At 55.8% G+C, this 19,018-nt stretch overlaps 2 protein-coding genes across 14 annotated transcripts in view; one reads left to right on the plus strand and one right to left on the minus strand.

Moving 5' to 3' along the window:
* Window positions 1–304: 304 nt before the first annotated feature.
* Window positions 305–4,581, plus strand: MYOG (myogenin; the record flags this gene model as incomplete). Its single annotated transcript, XM_082330007.1, has 3 exons — window positions 305–784; window positions 3,596–3,677; window positions 4,460–4,581. The coding sequence occupies 3 exons, from the start codon at window positions 305–307 to the stop codon at window positions 4,579–4,581; spliced, it is 684 nt and encodes a 227-aa protein (XP_082186133.1).
* A 916-nt stretch (window positions 4,582–5,497) lies between these two features.
* Window positions 5,498–19,018, minus strand: part of PPFIA4 (PTPRF interacting protein alpha 4) — a 62,379-nt gene continuing 48,858 nt past the window's right edge. For 4 of the 13 annotated variants that reach the window (XM_082330350.1, XM_082330352.1, XM_082330345.1 and 1 more), the window contains 11 exons: window positions 18,927–18,962; window positions 18,205–18,338; window positions 17,876–18,039; window positions 17,165–17,258; window positions 16,846–16,927; window positions 16,210–16,410; window positions 10,530–10,705; window positions 10,245–10,313; window positions 9,224–9,401; window positions 7,126–7,217; window positions 5,498–6,638 (listed from right to left, as the gene is read on the minus strand). In XM_082330350.1, the coding sequence (XP_082186476.1) occupies window positions 6,266–6,638; window positions 7,126–7,217; window positions 9,224–9,401; window positions 10,245–10,313; window positions 10,530–10,705; window positions 16,210–16,410; window positions 16,846–16,927; window positions 17,165–17,258; window positions 17,876–18,039; window positions 18,205–18,338; window positions 18,927–18,962 (1,599 nt within the window). In that variant the 3' untranslated portion in view covers window positions 5,498–6,265. Of the gene's footprint in view, window positions 7,218–9,223; window positions 9,402–10,244; window positions 10,314–10,529; window positions 10,706–11,376; window positions 11,475–12,260; window positions 12,437–13,372; window positions 13,400–14,602; window positions 14,666–15,623; window positions 16,122–16,209; window positions 16,411–16,845; window positions 16,928–17,164; window positions 17,259–17,875; window positions 18,040–18,204; window positions 18,339–18,926; window positions 18,963–19,018 lie in introns of those variants that run through there. The other 9 variants (XM_082330348.1, XM_082330353.1, XM_082330347.1 and 6 more) reach the window with 8 other exon arrangements.

Consider the following 19,018-nt stretch of genomic DNA (forward strand, 5'->3'; position numbering starts at 1 on the left):
ACAAAGCCCTTGTTTGCGGGGCGGCCGAGCTGCCCTCCCCACCGTGCCAGCTCCCCCAGGCCCCCCCGGCACGGCTGCGGTCGGGGCAGCGTAATCCCTGCGGGGAGAGCACATGAAATCAGATGGACAAGTTTTGATGTGAGGCAGCAGCTTAGGGTGGGCTCAGGTTTCCTTTAGGTTTTCTATATTTATCTCCGTGATTTAATGCCAGCGCTGGGGTTTAAATGGCACCAAACAGTTGGCGTGGGGAGAGGGAGCAGCCGTCCCCAAGCCGCACACACGTCCCCGAGCCGCCCGCGCGCCCATGGAGCTCTTTGAGACCAACCCTTATTTTTTCCCGGACCAGAGGTTTTATGATGGGGAAAATTTCCTGGGCTCCCGCTTGCAGGGCTACGAGCCGGCGGCGTTCCCCGAGCGGCCCGAGGTGGCCCTGTGTCCCGAGGGCAGGGTGGCTTTGGAGGAGAAGGACTCAGCCCTGCCCGAGCATTGCCCCGGGCAGTGCCTGCCCTGGGCCTGCAAGGTTTGCAAGCGGAAGACGGTCTCCATCGACCGGCGGCGGGCAGCCACCCTGCGGGAGAAACGCCGGTTGAAGAAGGTGAACGAAGCCTTCGAGGCGTTGAAACGCAGCACCCTGCTCAACCCCAACCAGCGGCTGCCCAAGGTGGAGATCCTGCGCAGCGCCATCCAGTACATCGAGCGCCTGCAGAGCTTGCTCAGCACCCTCAACCAGCAGGAGCGGGAGCAGAGGGACCTGCGCTTCCGCCCCGCCGCTCCCCAGCCCGGGGTAAGTGCCTCTGCGCATCCCCGGCGTCCCCAAAGCTGGGCTGGGGACCAGCGCGGGGGCGATGCCCTCTTGGGGTGATGCTCTGTGGGGGCAATGCTCTGCGGGGGTGATCCCAGCCGCAGGCGTCGTGGGCAGCACTGGGTCCTGCTGGGGGGAGCAGGACCCCCCGCCCCGGGGAGAAGGCAGATGCTGCTGTGGTGGGCTGGTAAATACGGCCTGCGGAAGGGCTCGGGGCAGCGATGGCCCCAGCCCCGTGCTCAGCCCCCCGGGCATCCCCTGGGTGCGGACGTAGTGGGGGTTAAGTGGTCCAGTGCTGGGCACTGCACTGAGCGCGGCACGTTTGCCTGGGCTTGGGAGGGATAATAAAGGCAAAAATGAGATAAAATAACATAATATAAATGAAACAAAATAAGGCAAAATAAGAGAAAATAAGACAAAATAAGAGAAAATAAAATAGAATAAAATGAAATGAAATTAAATGAAATAATAACTAAAATAAAATAAAATAAAATAAAAAATAAAATAAAATAAAATAAAATAAAATAAAATATAATATAAAATAAAATAATGAAATGAAATGAAATGAAATAACATGAAATAACATGAAATAACATGAAATTAATAAAATATAAAAGAAAATGAAGTCCCGCCGCGCACAGACGGAGCACACACTCCTGGTTTCTCCCTGGAAAGTCTCGGGGTGGCACAACCTGCAGAGCCTCCGACCAAACACCATCGGGGGGCACCACCTGCTGCCTCCCCCCACCCCGCAGGCAGCAACGCGCCGGGGTGCAAAACCCGCAGCCTCCCTCCCCTCTCCCCCGCTGCCGCGCCATTGCCATTGCCGGTGCCACGCCATTGCCGGTGCCACACCATTGCCGGTGCCACGCCATTGCCGGTGCCACGCCAGGCCATGGCCGGTGCCACGCCATTGCCGGTGCCACACCAGGCCGTGGCCGGTGCCACGCTGGGGCACCAGGACTTTTTCTGGCGCCGGCGTGGCACGGCACGCCCCAGCAGGGGACGAGGGGGTGGCATGGGGCCACCTCTGCTTTCTCGGACCGAAGGTGCCGGTGGGCGAGCTGGGTGAGGGTGCTCGCAGCGGCTGGGTCTTGCCGCAGCCTGGCGCAGAGGTGCTGCCAGCCAGGCCCCATCGCACCGCCGGATTTTGGTGCTTTAGCCAAGTTTTTGCGAGATATTTTTATCTGCCCTCTGATCGCAGGGGGAGGGGGGAGTGTCTGGGCACGCGCGTCCCGGCTGCTCGGAGGCTTTGTATCTGGAAATGTATAGATAACTACTGATGATATAGGTAGAGCTGATATAGATAGATGTAGGTGTACGTATAGGTATAGGCATCGATGTAGATATAGATTATACAGATGGATGTCGATGTAGAAGTACATATAGATGATATAGATATGGATACAGATATGGATATAGCTATAGAGATAGATTGATATAGATATAGATGATATGGATATGGATATGGATATGGATATGGATATGGATATAGATAGCTACAGCTACAGCTACAGCTACAGCTACAGCTACAGCTACAGCTATAGATATAGATATAGATATAGATATAGATATAGATATAGATAGATATAGATATAGATATAGATATAGATATAGATATAGATATAGATATAGATATAGATATAGATATAGATATAGATATAGATATAGAAGGACTTTCTAAAAGGCACAGAAAAGAGGGATTCACAGAGATTCATCTCCTTTCACACTAAGGGATTTAAGGACCGAAACAGCAGGTACCCAGGTAGCCCAGCATTTAGAGCTGAGTAAAGGACTGACAAAGCTTTTAGGCTCCATCCTATACATATTCTTGGGTCTTCCCGGTGTAAACCCAGTGTATCCACTTGGGTTTGATCCGGTTGGATTTGTTGGCTGCCCCTGCAAATGTGCCCAAAACGCGACCCGTGCCGAGTGGTTCCTGCATCACTGCTGCCCCGAGCCGGCCCTTCTCCCAGGCATGGCCAGGGGCTCGCATATTGAGGGCGAAATCCAATATTTTGGGGAAAAAAAAAAAAGATATCTGTAAGAATTTCCTACTTTAGTGGGAAATAAATCCAAGTGTTAATTAATTAGCCTGTGCTGCCATGAGCTCATAGACCCGAAGTGCCGTTTCTAGGCTGCTACAAATAGTTGAGTCCTTGAGGATGCTCCTATAAATCACATTTTGGGTCTAACCCTGGCTGGCATCCACTTCCAGATAAAGACACACACCAAAAAAAAGTGAATTCAGAGCTTTGCTGAGCAATGCTCTCATTTTTCAGGCTGTCAGCTCTTTTCTCCGAAATAGCCATTCAACCCCAAATCCACAAATCAAACTGCTGGAAGATCTTCCCCCGAAATCCCCTTGGTGTGGCCTGGGGGCGTCCAGCCCGTGTGTGTTGTTTTTTATGAGCCTGATTAGGTGATTTTCAGCAAAAAGCTGTTTTGCCCAAGGCCGTTCATCCATCTCTAGCCCTTTCTCATAGTCACCAGGTAAAGAGACACTTTTTTACCTGCAATGAGCGGAAACCCCTGCTTTCTCCTGTGTCCGGAGCCCAAAAAGGAGGTTTTTTAGCCTTTATGGTTAACGAAGCATCTGGCCCCAATGGGTCCTGGGGACCCCGAATGCTGTCGGCTCCTCCAGCCGCCTTGCAGCGGGGAGGGACGTGCCCATCTCCGCAGGGGTGTCGTGCTGTGGTGACGGGGCACCCCGGGGTGCTTTTGGGGTGGCTGGCGGGGTTTGGCCGGGCTGGAGGAGGTGAGACCCATGGTCGGCATCTCGGCTCCTTGCAGGTGGCCAGCGAGTGCGGGTCCGGCAGCTCGTCCTGCAGCCCCGAGTGGAGCAGCCAGCTGGAGTTCGGCACCAACCCTGCGGGTAAGGTCCTCCCCACCTCGCCCCGGCGTCCTGCAGCCTCGCCGGGCTCTGGGGCGTGGGGCAGCAGTGGGGGACGCGGCAGCCCTGGAGCAGAGCATCGCTGAGCCAACCCCCCCAGGCAGGAGATGCTCAGAGCAGAGGACAAAAGGAACCTTGTCCTTCCCTCCCCACCCTGCTGGCGCAGGGAGATGAGCTCCCCCCAGGCTCATAAATCCTCCAGCGCCTCCTTGGCTCGATGCTCAGCGAGTTCGGGCTTCTCCCACCACCCGATTTCACCAAGACGCCTGCTCTTAGGAGCTGAGTAACCGGACTGCAGCAGCCTGGAGCCCCGGTGGCTTGGTCCCCATCAAGGGTTCGTCCGTCACCGTCCCTTGGCTTGGCTTTGTCCGCTGCGGTGCTGAGCATCGCTGAGCATCGCTGCCCGGGCTCCCTTTCCCTCCCCACACCCCCTCTGCAGCTGCTGATTTGTTTTTCCCATTATTGCAGTTATCCACCCCCCCACCGCCCCCCCCGCCCAATCCACCTGTTTTTTTCCCCAGAAGGCAGAAACTTAAATCTCATTTTCCAATGAGGAATAAAACCTAAAAAGTGTCCAAAAGTTTCACTCCCCGTTGCCCTCCCCAGGGGAAGGTCTCATCCCCCCCGGGGGGGAGCTGGGAGGGGGTCCCCAGGTCACTCTGGCCATGTGGGGGATCAGGGGAGCCCCCCGAGCAGAGCCAGGAGCTGTCCCCAGCACAGGGTCCCCGTCCCCCGCAGAGTCACCATCCGCTTGCTCTCTGCAGATCACCTCCTGGCCGACGACGCGGCGGAGGACCGCAACCTCCACTCGCTCTCCTCCATCGTGGAGAGCATCGCCGTGGAGGACGTGGCTATGACATTCCAGGAGGAGCGGGTGCAAAACTGAGCCGGCGCAAACCCTGGCGGCTCTTCAAGCTGGTGACGGGGTGGGAATAAGATGCTGGAAGGGTCCAGCCGCTGGAAATCGTATTTACCCCTCCGGCGTCGTGGACTGCGCCGCTGAAACCACTCGCCTCCTTTCCCACTCCTCGTGAAACGCTCCTGCTCGGCCAGCTGAAAAAAGAAAAGGGGGAGAGGTGGGATTTCGGCAGCGCCGCGGCCCCGCGCTGGCGGTGGCCCCGGTTCCTGCGAGGGCGGCCGCCCGGCGTCGGGCTCTGCTTCGCTCCCCGTCCAGGGGAAATCGGTTTTTGGGGGCCAATGTGTGTGCTGGGGTCGCTTGCTGATTTTTTTTCCAAGATGCTCTTCGACCAACGTCTCTCTCCGGCTGGCGTCCTGCCGGTGCTGAGCCCCGCGGAGGCTGCCCACGCCGTCTTTTCTACTGAACGCTGTGTGGAGTTGCTATTTGATTTTTTTTTTTTTTAATTATTATTTTTGCTAACTTATTTGGATTTTTTTTTTTTTTTTAAATAAAGGCATTCTTGTTTGAATGGCTCGGGGCTTCCTTTACTGCTGTCCTCTGCGCAGGTCTCCCCGAATTGCCAGGTTGGGGATTTCTCCATATCAGAAAATTCAGCTGGACATCAGCGCAGTCGCTCAGTGGTGGGACCGGGATGTCCCACGCTTAAATTAGCTCTGCAGAGACCAGTGATTTCACTGGTTTGCAACTGGGGCTCAGCCCTGTACCCCAAAAACTCACAGGGGAGTTAAAGATTCATCATTTTTAATTTGGGCTCTAGAAAGAAGGCTCAAGCCAGCACTGTTTTAAAATCCTGTTTATTGGAACACACATACATCCTTTCCTGACCCGATCCAGGGTTTGGAGTCCATGCAGTACCAATAATATGATGAAAGAAATAGGGCATCGATATAAAGGGCTCACCGACTCTTCAAATTAAAAAAATATTTAATACTGTATTAGGCAAATAATACACCGAAAAGACATCGTGACGGTATAGCCTCTCAGATATTGCACTTCCAGACAGCACATGATAAGTATAAGGTCATTCCAGCCATCAATAAATATCACATCAGAAATAGGGGCCACACAAGGCAAACGTGGCATGAGGAGACGAAGAGATCCTACCCTACGGGGGAGAAACGGGAAGAGTTAAGAGCCTCCTGGATGGATCCCTGCCCATAGCCTGGAGTCAGGAGGGGAGAGCCTCTCCTCTGCACCCAGAGCGGAAGGGACGGGCACGTCCTGGGGCGGTGGGTGCCCCCGCCATGTCTCCCCAGGCACCCAAGGAGGGTCCCCTCTCCCGTGGGTGCCGAGTACCGTCCCGGCCGGCAGCGAGCCGTATGGGGCGGTTCCAGCCCTTCCCCACGCAGCCCTTCGTGGACCCGCCGTGCAGGCGCGGCCTCCCCCCGCGTGGCATCTGGCAGCACCCCAAAACGCAGCACCCCAGCTGCCCACCCCTTGGCAGACGGCCGCTCTCCTTGCCCCCACAATGGCCGGTCCCTGCTCCGTCCCATGCAGCGCCGACCCCGGCACTGGCTCCGGCCCCTCGGCCCCTTCCTGAGGGCAGCTCCTTGCCCGGCCGCCCCGGCGTGAGGATTTTCATGAGCCTGAATCTTCCTTGGCTTCGAGTGCTGCAGGCAGCAGTGTCCCTGATGCCCGGGGCTTGGGTGAGTCAGTGCAGCAGCCCATGGCGTATTGGCAACGTGAACCAGGCAGGAGAAAGGTTTCCAAATATCGCGGCCCACTTTTGGGGTGTCTCTGCCGCTCTGCTGGGTTGCACCACGCTTCTGCCAGCGACAGAGCGGGCACCCAGCGAGCGCATCCGTGGCCTGGCCAGCGCGGGGAGAGGTGGGAGACAAGCCACAGGCGGGAGCCACGGGGAGCCAGGGGAAGCGGTGGGGGGCACAAGCAGAAGGGAGAGCATCCTTTTCGGTCCACAGCAGTGAGACTGCAGCGTCTGTTGGTTTGGGCCGAGGAACAGGCGCAGGCTGGGCTCTTGTCCTGAAAGGCAGCCAGCACGTGGCCATACGGATAGTGGGGATGTGCTGAGAAATGAAGTGGGAAAGGCCCCGTGAGGATGGCGGCTCAGCTCCGCCCATGCACCTACAGGCCAACAAACCCAGACGGAGTTGGTAATGAATCCTCCTGGCAGAGGGGAGCCGTGCCCCAGCGTACAGCAGGGTCCCAGGAGACTCTCTAAAGTGCTTGACTATCCTTCCCTCACCCCAGTGGGACCCCCTCATGTAGGATGGCATCCCAGGGTCCCCAGTGGAGCTGTCTGTCCAAGGACTGGACAAACCGTACGTGGCTGGGATGCTGAGCATCCCTTCTGCATCACCTCAGGGTCCTGTGAGCCTTGGGCAGCAGGGGGCTGTCCCCCCCCCGCTGAGGTCTCCATGGTCCTCCATGGCAAGGCAAATCTTGGTGAAGGCAGACACCCTGCCTGGGTGATGCCGGGCAGAGGACGCTGGGCCTCGTGCTCTCCTCTTGGTCCCCATCCAGCTCCGAGGCCTCGGTCCTCCTCGCACTTACCCAGGGCCGGGCTGGTTCCCGTCACGCTGACCCTCAGCAGGAGTACGTCCGGACTGTGGAGGTCTCCAGCCTTGGCGACCCCGAGGCACCAACTGGAAGTGAGTCAAAAAGCAACGCGTGCAATTAGTGACGGCTCCAATTAGCCCTCGGCTTCCCACTGAAACATTTATTAGGCAGCACCCGCGCACTGAAGCCACGTGAAGATTAGGGTCAAAGAAAGAGGGACGTTTGGCCAGCTCTGATGCTCCCAAGGCTCCAGGGTATTTGGAAAGTTGCCACTTGCCATCCATATTCTTGGGCAGCGAGCGCTCTGCTACCCATGTCGGGGTGCTGTCAGACCTAGGGATTTTGTCCCAGGTTTCATGGTCCTCAGACAAGTGGGAATTGCAGCTTCCAGGGATGGGGTGGAAAAGGTCGAGCAGAAGTTTGACCCAAAGTGCTTGGTGGAAAGCTGTGAAATTCCGGCAAATCTGGAGATGCGAAGAGAGCTGAAGGAGCTTTCTTGGAGCCAGAAGGTGAAAGCACAACTTTTTAATTCTCATTTAGTCATTTCTGAGCCTGCTGAAGCCAGCTCTGACCACTGGGGATGTGGCAGATGGCTTGGGACAGTGGGACCAGGGCACCTGGTCCAGGGGACAAACTGGGGTGACCTGGCTGGAGCTTGTGCCTCCCTACAGCTTTGGAAGGGACCAAGAACTTGTAGAAAGGAGTCGTGCAGTGGTGGGGCAGAGCCTGGGACACGTGCGCTCAGCTAAAACCCACAACAGCCAGCAGCACGGGCAGCAAGCGCGCCAAAGCAGGGCCCTGCCAGCCCAGGGAGAGCGGCTGCTCAGCAGCGCTCGGACTGAAGTGAGCGGGTTAATTCAGTCCCTTTGGGGATGGTTTCCAAAAGGTGGGCAAGACCAGCCCAGATTGGGCTGCTGCTTCCTGACAGCCCCAGCGCTACTCCAACAGGCTCTGTCTCACCTGGATGCCAAACCCAGGGTGGGCGACACATTTCATGCCCCGATCCAGCCCTCTTCCTCGTCATAGAATCATAGAATCATAGAATCGTCAAGGTTGGAAAAGACCCTTAAGATCATCGAGTCCAACCGTCAACCTATCACTGCCAAGTCCATCTATACCATGTCCTCTAGCACTGTATCTATCCGTTCTTTAAATGCCTCCAGGGATGGAGACTCAACCACTTCCCTGGGCAGCCTGTGCCAATGCTTGACCACCCTTTCGGTGAAGAATTTTTTCCTAATACCCAACCCAAACCTGCCCTGGCGCAGCTTGAGGCCGTTCCCTCTCGTCCCATCGCTTGTTCCTGGGGAGAAGAGACCGACCCCCACCTCGCTACAGCCTCCTTTCAGGCCGTTGCAGAGAGCGATGAGGGCTCCCCTCAGCCTCCTCTTCTCCAGACTAAACAACCCCAGCTCCCCCAGCCGCTCCTCATAAGACTTGTGCTCCAGACCCTTCACCAACTTCGTTGCCCTGCTCTGGCCACGCTCCAGCACCTCGATGTCCTTCTTGTAGTGAGGGGCCCAACACTGAACAGAGTACTCGAGGGGCAGCCTCACCAATGCTGAGTACAGGGGCACCATCACCTCCCCGGTCCTGCTGGCCACACTATTCCTGATACAAGCCAGGATGCCATTGGCCCTCTTGGCCACCTGGGCACCCTGCTGGCTCGTGTTCAGCGGCTGTCGACCAACACCCCCAGGTCCTTTCCCGCCGGGCAGCTCCCAGCCGCTCCTCCCCACGCCTGTAGCGTTGCATGGGGTTGTTGTGACCGAAGTGCAGGACCCGGCCCTGGGCCTTGTTGAACCTCATACAGTTGGCCCCGGCACAACGATCCAGCCCGGCCAGGTCCCTCTGCAGGGCAGAGTCCTGGCAGTTCGAAACAAAGAAACCACCCACCAGGCCAGAATCTGAAATAACCCTCCGGAAAAAACATTTACAGCAGACAACGGCTCAAGGACCACATGGATTCAGCATCACAGGCGATCGGCAAGCCTCTCTCCCTCTCCTCTCTCGGTGGCACACCATTCCCCACATTCACCATGAGGTCTGAGCAGGGGTGGGAGAGGACCCTGGGGAGAAGGGGGTGACCTACCTTCCGGGGGCATTTTCTTGGCAGGGGCGGACGGAGGGGGCAGGGGCACCAGGCTGGTGACGCGGAAGCCGGCGGGCAGTGTCTCGGCCGAGCCGCTGAGCATGTTGATGCTGTGAACGTCTCGTGGGCGGAAGCGCTTTCGCCAGGACGGGGTTCGACGGAAGGTCTTGTCGTCGCCCTGTGAGGGAAGAGCAGGTTACAGGCCTGGCAGCAGGACCTTCTGCCCCTGTGAGATACCAGCACTGCTTCCACCTAACGAAGGGTGAGCCTGTACATGGAGACCAACTCAAACAGTGCAGAAATGCGTGATCAAATTGGGCCAAGGACATAGGAGACCTCTCCAGGATCCCATGACATAGGCTTTATCCTTTCCAGCTTGCCTATCTCTTCTCTCCAGCCAGCCTGCAAAGATGCCTTGGAGACATCAACACACAAGCCCCAATAAAGACCTCAAGGGATGCATCTAACCTCGGCCAGATAATGGCATCTGGAAGGACCTGCTTCTCTCTGTGCTCTAAAAAGAGCCCTGACTAGCTCTGCTATCATATCTCATGGAGGAAAGCTATACGTAGGAGAGATCTAGATGAATTCCCACCTTCAGTGACTCAACATGAACAGCTTTCTGGCTGCCTAATGGGGCATCTCCAACCCACCAGCTTCACCCGCCGCGGATGTGTCATGCCCAGAACATCTGTGACTCTAAAGGCAATATTAAAGCAGCTGGCAAGGAAAGCCAGGTGAGTCTACTTGAAATTCAGCCCACCAAGCATGAGGCTAGAAATGGTGCACAAGACCCTACCTCACCTGCCTCCACAGCCTGGCAGCACATTCCTCACGGCCTTGTCTAATAGTTTTACCTTATTCCACTGATACTGCTCATGTGGCTGCTCTGGAGAGTTTGTGATGCACTATTTGACACCCCCGGACAAGGAGGGAGAGAGCAGAGGTCCTGTCTCTCCTGTTTCTTGCACAAGAACAGGCACTCAGCATGATCTGACCATGGGAGAGGTTTTGTACTCACGTCGTCCAGCCTCCGATCTGTGCCCAAGGCGAGCAGGTTGTTGAACTCCCTCTCCAGCACTTGTCGAGCCTGAAAGTAACATCGAATGAGCATTCCCCGTCGGTGGGAACAGTTCCCAGCACAAACCCCAATCACCATGGGGACGACAGAGAAAAAGCCCATGCGCCATCTGCGTGCTCTGCTTTGAAAGGCAGAGTTGAGTTGGTGGGACTGGTGGAGTCACACTGCAGCCGTGTCCCACGCTGGCCCATCTCCTCCAAAATCCCCCAAGCGTGCTGCTCTTACCTGCGTGTTCTGCGTGGGGATTTGCAACACGAGTGCCAGACTGTTGTGGTCGAAGTTTTCATCGAGGGCCAGGAGGGCCCCGTGCACCCCGCTCTCGACAAGGTTGTTTGCATACTCGCGAAGTCCGATGGACTGGATCCAGTGAATGACTTGGTCGTTGGTCCACACCAACACATCTGCAAAAGAGCAAGGGCATGTCTCAGAGCCAGCTCAGACCACACTCTTGGTTGCAGGGACCTGACGATGTCCTGAAGCCCTTCGGCACAGTCCCAGGCTGATCCTAGGACTCTCCTTCCCGAGGCAGCAGCAATACTGGCTGCTCAAGTGCCAGGAACAGCTCATTTCAATTTACCAAACTAAATGCTGAAATAACAGGCAGAAAACAACTGTGAAAATTAATCCTAAGAACCCACGGCTGCTGGTGTAATTAGGGGCATTATCAATAATGAGATGTAATCTCTGCAGCAGCCAGATGCGCAGGGAATCTCAGGACAGCCAACAAGGAAGGGGAGGATGAGCAAGCTGGGGGGTGTCCTGAGCATCTGAAATGGGCAGGAGAAGATGATCTGATCCTTGGGCTGGATCTTTCCTGTTGTGACACCCTTCCTCCCTCATGCCTGACTGGGGTAAGCTGCATAAAGGCACTTGGAGTAATCTGCTGGGAAAATACTGCAGGGAGGTCCCTCCTGGAGAACAGGCCTGTGGGCAGGGTTGTTCAGAAATTATGATTTTCCCTAGGCAAATGCTGTGTTAAAAATAAAGGATAGGAGAGAGACCATCACTGGGCATCCCTTGGGAGGTTCTTCATCTCCTTTTCCAGAGCTGGATCATGTATGGGGCTGCTGACCTTTGATTTCATGTTGGGTCTCTTCTCGCCTCCTCTCGAGCTCTTTGCGGTCGTAGTTGAGCCTCTTCAGGCACATGATGCCGTACTGCAGGCTGGTGCTGCAAGGACATGAGATGTCACCCAACCCTCAGGAGGGCTCAGCATCGCGGGGCAGGTGGCTTGGAGGGACTCGTGGAGGGACTCACTTCCCTGCTTGCTCTCCATGTGCCCAAAGGATGCTTCGGTTCAGGGTTGGGTCAGGACAGACACAACCCAAAGGGAAGATCTTGGCCAGAAAATGGGGAATGTCCCTCCCTTCCATGGTAATTCCCCACTTCATCAGTTTTACCCTGCTCTACCTGCCTGAGAGCACATGGATCCAAATAACGATACTCGGTGCTTGGTGGCTGGAGAGGGAAGGGAGAACTAGCCCATGGGGGCTGCTCCAGGCTGAAGGGTTCATCTCCAGAGCAGGGGAGGCTCTGGCAGGCCCACGGACTACCCCAGGGGTCGGGGTGGATGGTGGTACCCCACGACAGGGCTGGATACTGGTGCTTGAGCTAGGTGGTTGGGATGGCATAAGCCTTCTCCAAGCTGGGCTGCTGGCAGATGACTGCTCTGCCTGCCAGTGGGGTACCAGGTGGGATGAGCCTTTATTTTTGCCTGTGGTTTGCTCCACAGCCAGGAGAAGGCTTGGCCCTCTGCAATTTTGCTGCAAAGAGTGTGCTGAAGGAGAACATTTGCCCATATGAGCTGCCCCAGACTGGGTGGTTGAGTTTAGCCTAGAAGAGCCATTCTCCAGCACGAGGGCTGATCAAGACAGGAGAGAATCCCTCAGGTTGCTCCATCCTCTGCTCCGTGTGCAGATGTTGCACCCCAGGGACCTCCCAAAGGATGGGACTCACCGGTGGAAGCTGTCAACCATCTTCAAGTGCACTCTGAGATCTTTCTTGGTGAGGTGGTCCAGCATCCGTGCATCAACAAGACACTCCATGAAGTAGCTCCGATACTGTGGGAGACCCAAGCTGGGCAGCCACTCGTTCCCAATCCACTCGTGGTTCATGTCCCCATAGGCCAGTGTCTGTGGAGAAGCAAATGGAGAAGCTAGGGAGAAACCAGGGCTTGGTGGAGCTGCAGACTCCTGGGAGACCAGTGACAGTTCAGTGCTGCAGCCTGGGTCACTGTCCTGAGGACCAAACCTGGGCCAGAGGAGTTTAAGCCTAGTTTGTTCTGAAGGAGCTAGAGGGAACAGTCCTGTTGGCCATGGTTTCTGTCCTACTGATGTCCCCCAAGGAGACAAGGCAGTAACCAAAAAGCAAGCATAAGGGATAGTTGGACTTTATGACCAGCTTCTTCTGGAGAAAGCACATTCATGAAAGCTGAAACAACTAATAGATTTCAGTGCATTCCCAACTGACTTTTAAGAAGCTTAGAAATCACCAAAAGATCTACTTTATGACTTCAAAATGAAAAAAAGGTCAGTTTTGGGCAGAAAAACATCCATTCACTTTCACTGCAAGCTGATTCTGGGTCCAAAACCAAAATAAAATCCACCAGAAGGAAAGTAAAACATTTGAGAGTGATCAAAACCAGAAGAGATGGAACCAAGCAGGACTTTTTCCTCCCACCTTTTCAGTTCATGAAAACGGTCTATATGCTGAACTTGGGGCCAAAAAAAAAAGGTGAAAACTAAATGTCTATGCAGCTAGAAACCAGCCTCCCATGCAGGGTGGCTAGTCACTCTTACATTTGGGTTTTAACACAGGATCTGGGTCTTACACAGAAAGTCACTCTGCCTGAAGCAGAGAAGGATGCTGCTTGATGCAAGGTCTCAGGACCACCCTGTGCTCGAGAGAGAGCTGAGGAGCAACCACGGGGTGCAGGCTCAGACTCCAGGTGGGACTTGGTGAATACAGATGCCCCAAGCTCATCCCCCGGGTGCCCTGTGATGTCCAGTTCTCCCTCCCATAACCAGCCCATGTACCGCCCGCGGAAAAGGGTGACACGAGGACCTCACCTGTGCCCAGCTTCCTTCCTCTGTGTCCTAAGCGTGACACATGCGGCATGTCAATAGAAAGGACAGGTAAAGTCAGTACCCTGTGGCCCTGCACCGTGCAAGTGTGTGCCACGTGTGCTCAGCGTCGGACCCCCTCGGCATGATGTGACCCAAAGAGGATGGCGGTCGGCCTCATGGCTGCACAGCTTGGGGAGCTCAGCCTTGCTGACAGGGTGCTGGGGACACCCCGACCCCACTGGGACTGGGTTTCACCCCATCTCTCAGACAAGTAAGGAGGATACAGGATGAGACTTTTCTCATGGGCCTTGGGCTGGAGAAGGCACAGACACTGGGGCTCATACGTCTTTCCTGGGAAATTCGTGGGTCCCCCAAAGCCAGATGGATGCAGAGAGAAACCTAAGCTTCAGCTCAAGGGTCACAACCCCCAGAGGGGCTGCCCAACTCAATTTGCTGATTTTGTAGCTGTTTCCTCCCTTGTCAACCTGTGCTGGTTTTGCTCAACCTCGCAAAAACTGCCAAGGGAAAGCGTCACGTCCCTGCTGTAATTCTGAGCTCTCCTTCCCCGAAAGGCACCTCCCAGTTACAGGTCTGTGCTACTCAACCAGCACACAAAAGCTTCAACGAAATGCCTAATTCACACAACGAATCCAAAATGCTGCCCCTGCTCTGAGATGTGGACATGGGGTCATTAAGTTGCAGAGAGGGGAGCATGGCTACATCTCTCCGAAGGAGCCAGAGCTTTTAGAAGCACAGCCACATCCCTTCAAGGTACAACAAGCTATCAGCCAGTGGTAGCGACAGAGAGTGGGGACAATATTTGGGTGTGCTAAGGTCAGTGGGAGATTAGACAGTGACTTCTCTGGGTGCAGAATGACCAACGTGGGACTCGACCTCATGCATCTGTCTTAAGATCACTCGTGGCTTTTGTCTTTCATTTCTTTCCTCTAACTCACAACTGACAGACAAACTACTCTAGAAACCCAGCAAAACCCAGAGGGGTTTGACAAAGGAAAGTGTATCCGATGGTTTTTAAGCCAGTTTTAGAAATTGTTGGGATATTAAAGGTTGAAAGATGGTTTCTAAACAGGTGCATGGTGCTGGCCAAGAGCTGACACATGAGACGCAGCAAAGATCCCCTTCCCTCCTGGGGTTCAGCGTGTTAATGCACGCCCGGCGCTCAGCTCGGTAACCGATACGGCATGCAGCGGCAGTGGGGCCGGCCAGCCTCACCGTCTTGGTGGAAGTCGCCATGTTCTCCATCTCCTCATGGGTGACCCAGACATTTCCGGAGGACTGCAGGGAAAAGAGCAGAGTGGTCAGGGTAAACCACCATGGAGCTGTGGCCTCAGTTCACAACCTCTCTGGAAACAAGGCAGGATCAGGTCACCCTTGCGCTTGGAGCTGTACTGGGAAGATCTCGCAGAGACCTTGCAGCTTGGGCTGGTGGCACCCCGCTGCCCGTGAGGACCCTGGGCTGTCTGTGCAGCCATGGAGAGCACAGCAAGGACCACCGGCCCTTTGGGTGCCTTTATACTTTGGCGTTATGCTCTTGGAGGCTGTAGGCTCGTCTCTGACAGCTGTGACCCCAGCCATGGCCATCTGAGGGGACACAGCACACTTGGGGCCTTTCTGCTGACTGCATTTCTACAGATGTGTCTTGGCATTACCAGGGCACCATTAATCCCTCAGGAGTTTCGGGGACCAGCACAAGACACGAGCCCTCCATCCATTCCATGTTGTGCTGGTTTGGGCTGGGATAGAGTTAATATTTTCTTCATAGCAGCTGGTGTGGGGCTGTGTTTTGGATTTGTGCTGACACCAGTGTTGATAACACAGGGAGGTTTCGTTCCTGCTGAGCAGTGCTGACACAGAGTCAAGGCCTTTTCTGCTCCTCACCCCACCCCACCAGCGAGCGGGCTGGGGGGCACAAGGAGCTGGGAGGGGACATGGCTGGGACAGCTGACCCCAGCTGACCAAAGGGACATCCCACACCATATGGCGTCATGCCCAGTATAGAAACTGGGGGAAGAAGAAGGAAGGGGGGGGCGTTCGGAGTGATGGCGTTTGTCTTCCCAAGTCACCGTTACGCGTGATGGAGCCCTGCTTTCCTGGGGATGGCTGAGCACCTGCCTGCCCATGGGAAGGAGGGAATGAGTTCCTTATTTTGCTTTGCTTGTGCGCGTGGCTTTTGCTTTCCCTGTTAAACTGCCTCTATCTCAGCCCACGAGTTTCCTCACTTTTACCTTCTGATTCTCTCCCCCATCCCGCTGCGAGGGGAGTGAGCGAGCGGCTGGGTGGGGCTTAGTTGCTGGCTGGGGTTAAACCATGACACATGTCTTATCCAGGGCAAGGCTGGGATCTGCGGTTGCTTTGACTTGCTCCAGGAATTTCACATGGTCCCAGGAAAAGGCTTGTATTGAAATGATTGAGAAAATGGCTGTGCATAACTGAGCTGGCCCTGTAAATCATGCATGTGCTGTTTGGGTGGGATCTTATCTTCTCCAGGGCAGACAGTCCCTGAGCTTTGCTCTTTGCAGGCTGCTCAGCAGGGTCAGCCTCAGAGTGCGAGGACGTGAGCGTCTGCTGGTGCCTCAAGACAGGAAAGTGCTTCACACTCGATGGCAGTAAATGATCTTTGTGCCTGAGGACAAGTGTCTGGTGGTTTGACGGGCTCACCCCCTCCACGGCCACGCTTGCCTGTAACACTGGGACTCCCTGGGGACTGATGGACCACTGTGGTCCCAAGGAGCTGGGGAAAGGGAGGAAACAAATCTGTCGTCCTGTTCCATGGACGGTGTGTCTGGGGGAAGAGTGGGTCCATGGCGTGCAGCACTTACCGTCCGTGAGGTGGGTGGTGCCGAGGGGCTCGTGAGCGAGACCATCTCCTGGATGGCCAGACGCAGCTTCAGGCGATGCAGTGCGTTGCTGATGCCGATCTCCCTCTGGATTTCAGTGTCAGACAGGGCTGACATGATGGCTCCGCTCTTCACGTTGGCTCGGCAAGCAGCAACGTACCAGGCTGGCATCCCCACCCAGAGCTGCCAAAACAGGGCAAAGCCAGTGACTGCTCAGTTGACCTACCCTAACTTCCTCTGGTAGGATCAAGGCCACCCTGTTTGAAGCTCAATATCAAAGCTGGATACCCATGTGGGGCTCACTTTTCGTTTGTACCTTGCACAGATGGCCTGCGGGCAGCCCAGCACCCCTGTATCTGATGGACTCAACACAGGGAAAGAGCACCAAGTGAGCCTTTCGACTCAAAGCTCTACTCAAACCACAACTCTACAGAATATGTGAGGGATCTGGGGACCTGCTCTGCTCCCCCAGGTTTTGCAACCACCAACCATGTGCAGAGACCAAGCATGGTGGGACTGTGGGGAGCTGTACCGCTGCCGGGGGAGCACGCTAGAGACTGGCGGTGACTGCAAAGCCATTGGTGCATGGGGATGGTGCACGGGCGTGCTCTGCCTCACCTCCAGCCAGGAGACAACGGTGGGGCCATCCCAGTGAGCAAAGGGCAATCCTTTCCTCCGAGCTTCTTCCAGGAGTTCATGCCTGGAGGGAACAGAAGAAGAGTGGTTTACTGGGGGCTTGTGGGGAAGGGAGCAGCTCTTGAAATGGAATAGACCACGGGTAGTAAGAACCAGCTGGTAGCAAAGCAATAAAGGAGCTAAAAGGGCTCAAGAGGGTGAAGATGAGAAGCCTTTCCAGGAATTCCCAGTCCCATGTCATGGCTTCTCAGCTATCTGGCAGGACATTTTCTTACTGGGGCAGGGAAGGAGGTTCACTCACTTCTTCCGCAGGCGCCGATCCTTCTCAGCCTGAGCACCCAGCTTGCCAAGTCCCAGCGGGTCCTGCATGCCCACCTCCACGTCAGTCAGCACCACTGTTGGGCAAGCAAGACATCCTCTGGTCAGTGTGACATCCCCCGGGGTCAGTGCGGGCACTGCCACAGTCCCCATGCCAGGGTGTTGGGGATGCACAATCGCAGCACAGGAGGTGACAGTCTCCATTTCCAACCTCCCCCCCCCCGCCCAGTTCCCCTGCACCCAAGGGGATCCCCGCCTGCTATCCCTCCCATTTCAAGATGCTCAACATCGAAGCAGTAAAGGATTTAGGAGTGGAAAAGCAGCTCCCACCAAAGGGCTGTGCAAAATCAATAAGGTCCCATGGGGAGAGAAGCAGATTTGGGGACATTAAAGATAAGATACAGTGATGGGGGGCTCACTGTCCTCGCTGCAGCTCTTGCAGAGCATCAAGACTGATACCATGCTCATGGCAGAAAGGGCTGCAGGGCAGAAAGCACCAGGACACAACTGCCCTGAAGCTGCGGGGAGCCCAGAGCCGGTGGCCACAACATCCCCAAACCAGCAGGGGTGTCCCTGCTCCTCCGCCTGTCACCTCAACAGCACCCCAAAGCCAGACAGTGCCGGGAGGCGTGCAGAGAGCCGGGCCCGAGGGGACACCCGCCCGGCACGGATGGGAATAGGGCTGCTCACGGACCCTGCCCCGTGGCCCCTTCTCTGCTCAGCTGAATCAAGCGACCCTTCTCTTTTTTCCCGAACAAGCGCCCGATGGAGGACTTGATCCCCTTCCTCTTGGAGCCCTTGTGCAGGGAGTCCTGGCTGCTGTTGCTGCTGGGGTTGCTGGCCTGCTCCTCCAGCGAGCTGGGGATGGAGGAGGGAGAGGAACAGCAAAGCCTTTAGGTTAATCCCGAGCAGTGCACAAGCCATGGCAAACCCCAGACCGTCCCACAATCCCACGCTTCCCATGTAAATCCTCAAACCAACAGAGCAGGCACTGGTGTGAGATCCCAAGGGTGCTCCACATACCTCTTCCCATCCTCCTGACTTAGCGCAGGGTGGCCCAGCTTCTCCAGCCGCAACGTCCTGGGTGAGGACGGGGGGGACGTCTCGCATTTGATGGTGGTTTTATCCTCTCGGCTTTCATCCCGAGCTGCAGGTGACTGAACAAGCAGAGAAGCCATGAGGCTGGGTGGCCAAAGCCCAGCTCCATCCTTGCCCTGCTGCCTGCCTCTCTCTTGCTCCATGGAGGCATGGCCAAAAGAGCCACCAGGGCCCTGAGGCTTTGCCACGCTCCAGGATTGGCCTGAACGAGAGCTCTGGCAATGGCTCGAGATGCCCAAGCAGATGGGGAGGATGTGGCCGTATGGCCAAGATCCTGGGAATAGGGAGGAGAGAGGACGCAGCCCCATGGTCCAGGTCAGGGTATGGGGACAGAAGCTGCTGGCCCTCAGCAGAGGGCTCTGAGGAGCACAGATGGGAATGTCCCAAAAACACCCTGTCGCCAGAGGGGACACACAATGTTTGAGGACCCAGTGGCTTTCTGAACCTCCCCATGTCCTGCCAGACCCCCCAGGCTGCCAGCCGGCACATCTCCAAGCACCTTACGGGATCCCCATGATCCTCTTGCTGAATCCCTGGGGTCCCCAGCTCCATCCCGCGCCTGCTGCACCCTGACCTGGTGTGGACAAAGCCAGGAGCAGGCTGGAAAAGGGGCTTGGACAAAAACCAACGGGATGGGAGCCACTCACTAGCAGTTTCCTCCGGTGCTTCCTCAAGTCGCTGGGCTGATTGCAAGGGGGAAAGCGAGAGAGACACAGAAAGGGGGGCAGTTAATGGAGAA

The sequence above is a fragment of the Platalea leucorodia genome (assembly GCF_965183815.1).
Source record: "Platalea leucorodia genome assembly, chromosome: 19".
NCBI classification, from domain to species: Eukaryota; Metazoa; Chordata; class Aves; order Pelecaniformes; family Threskiornithidae; genus Platalea; species Platalea leucorodia.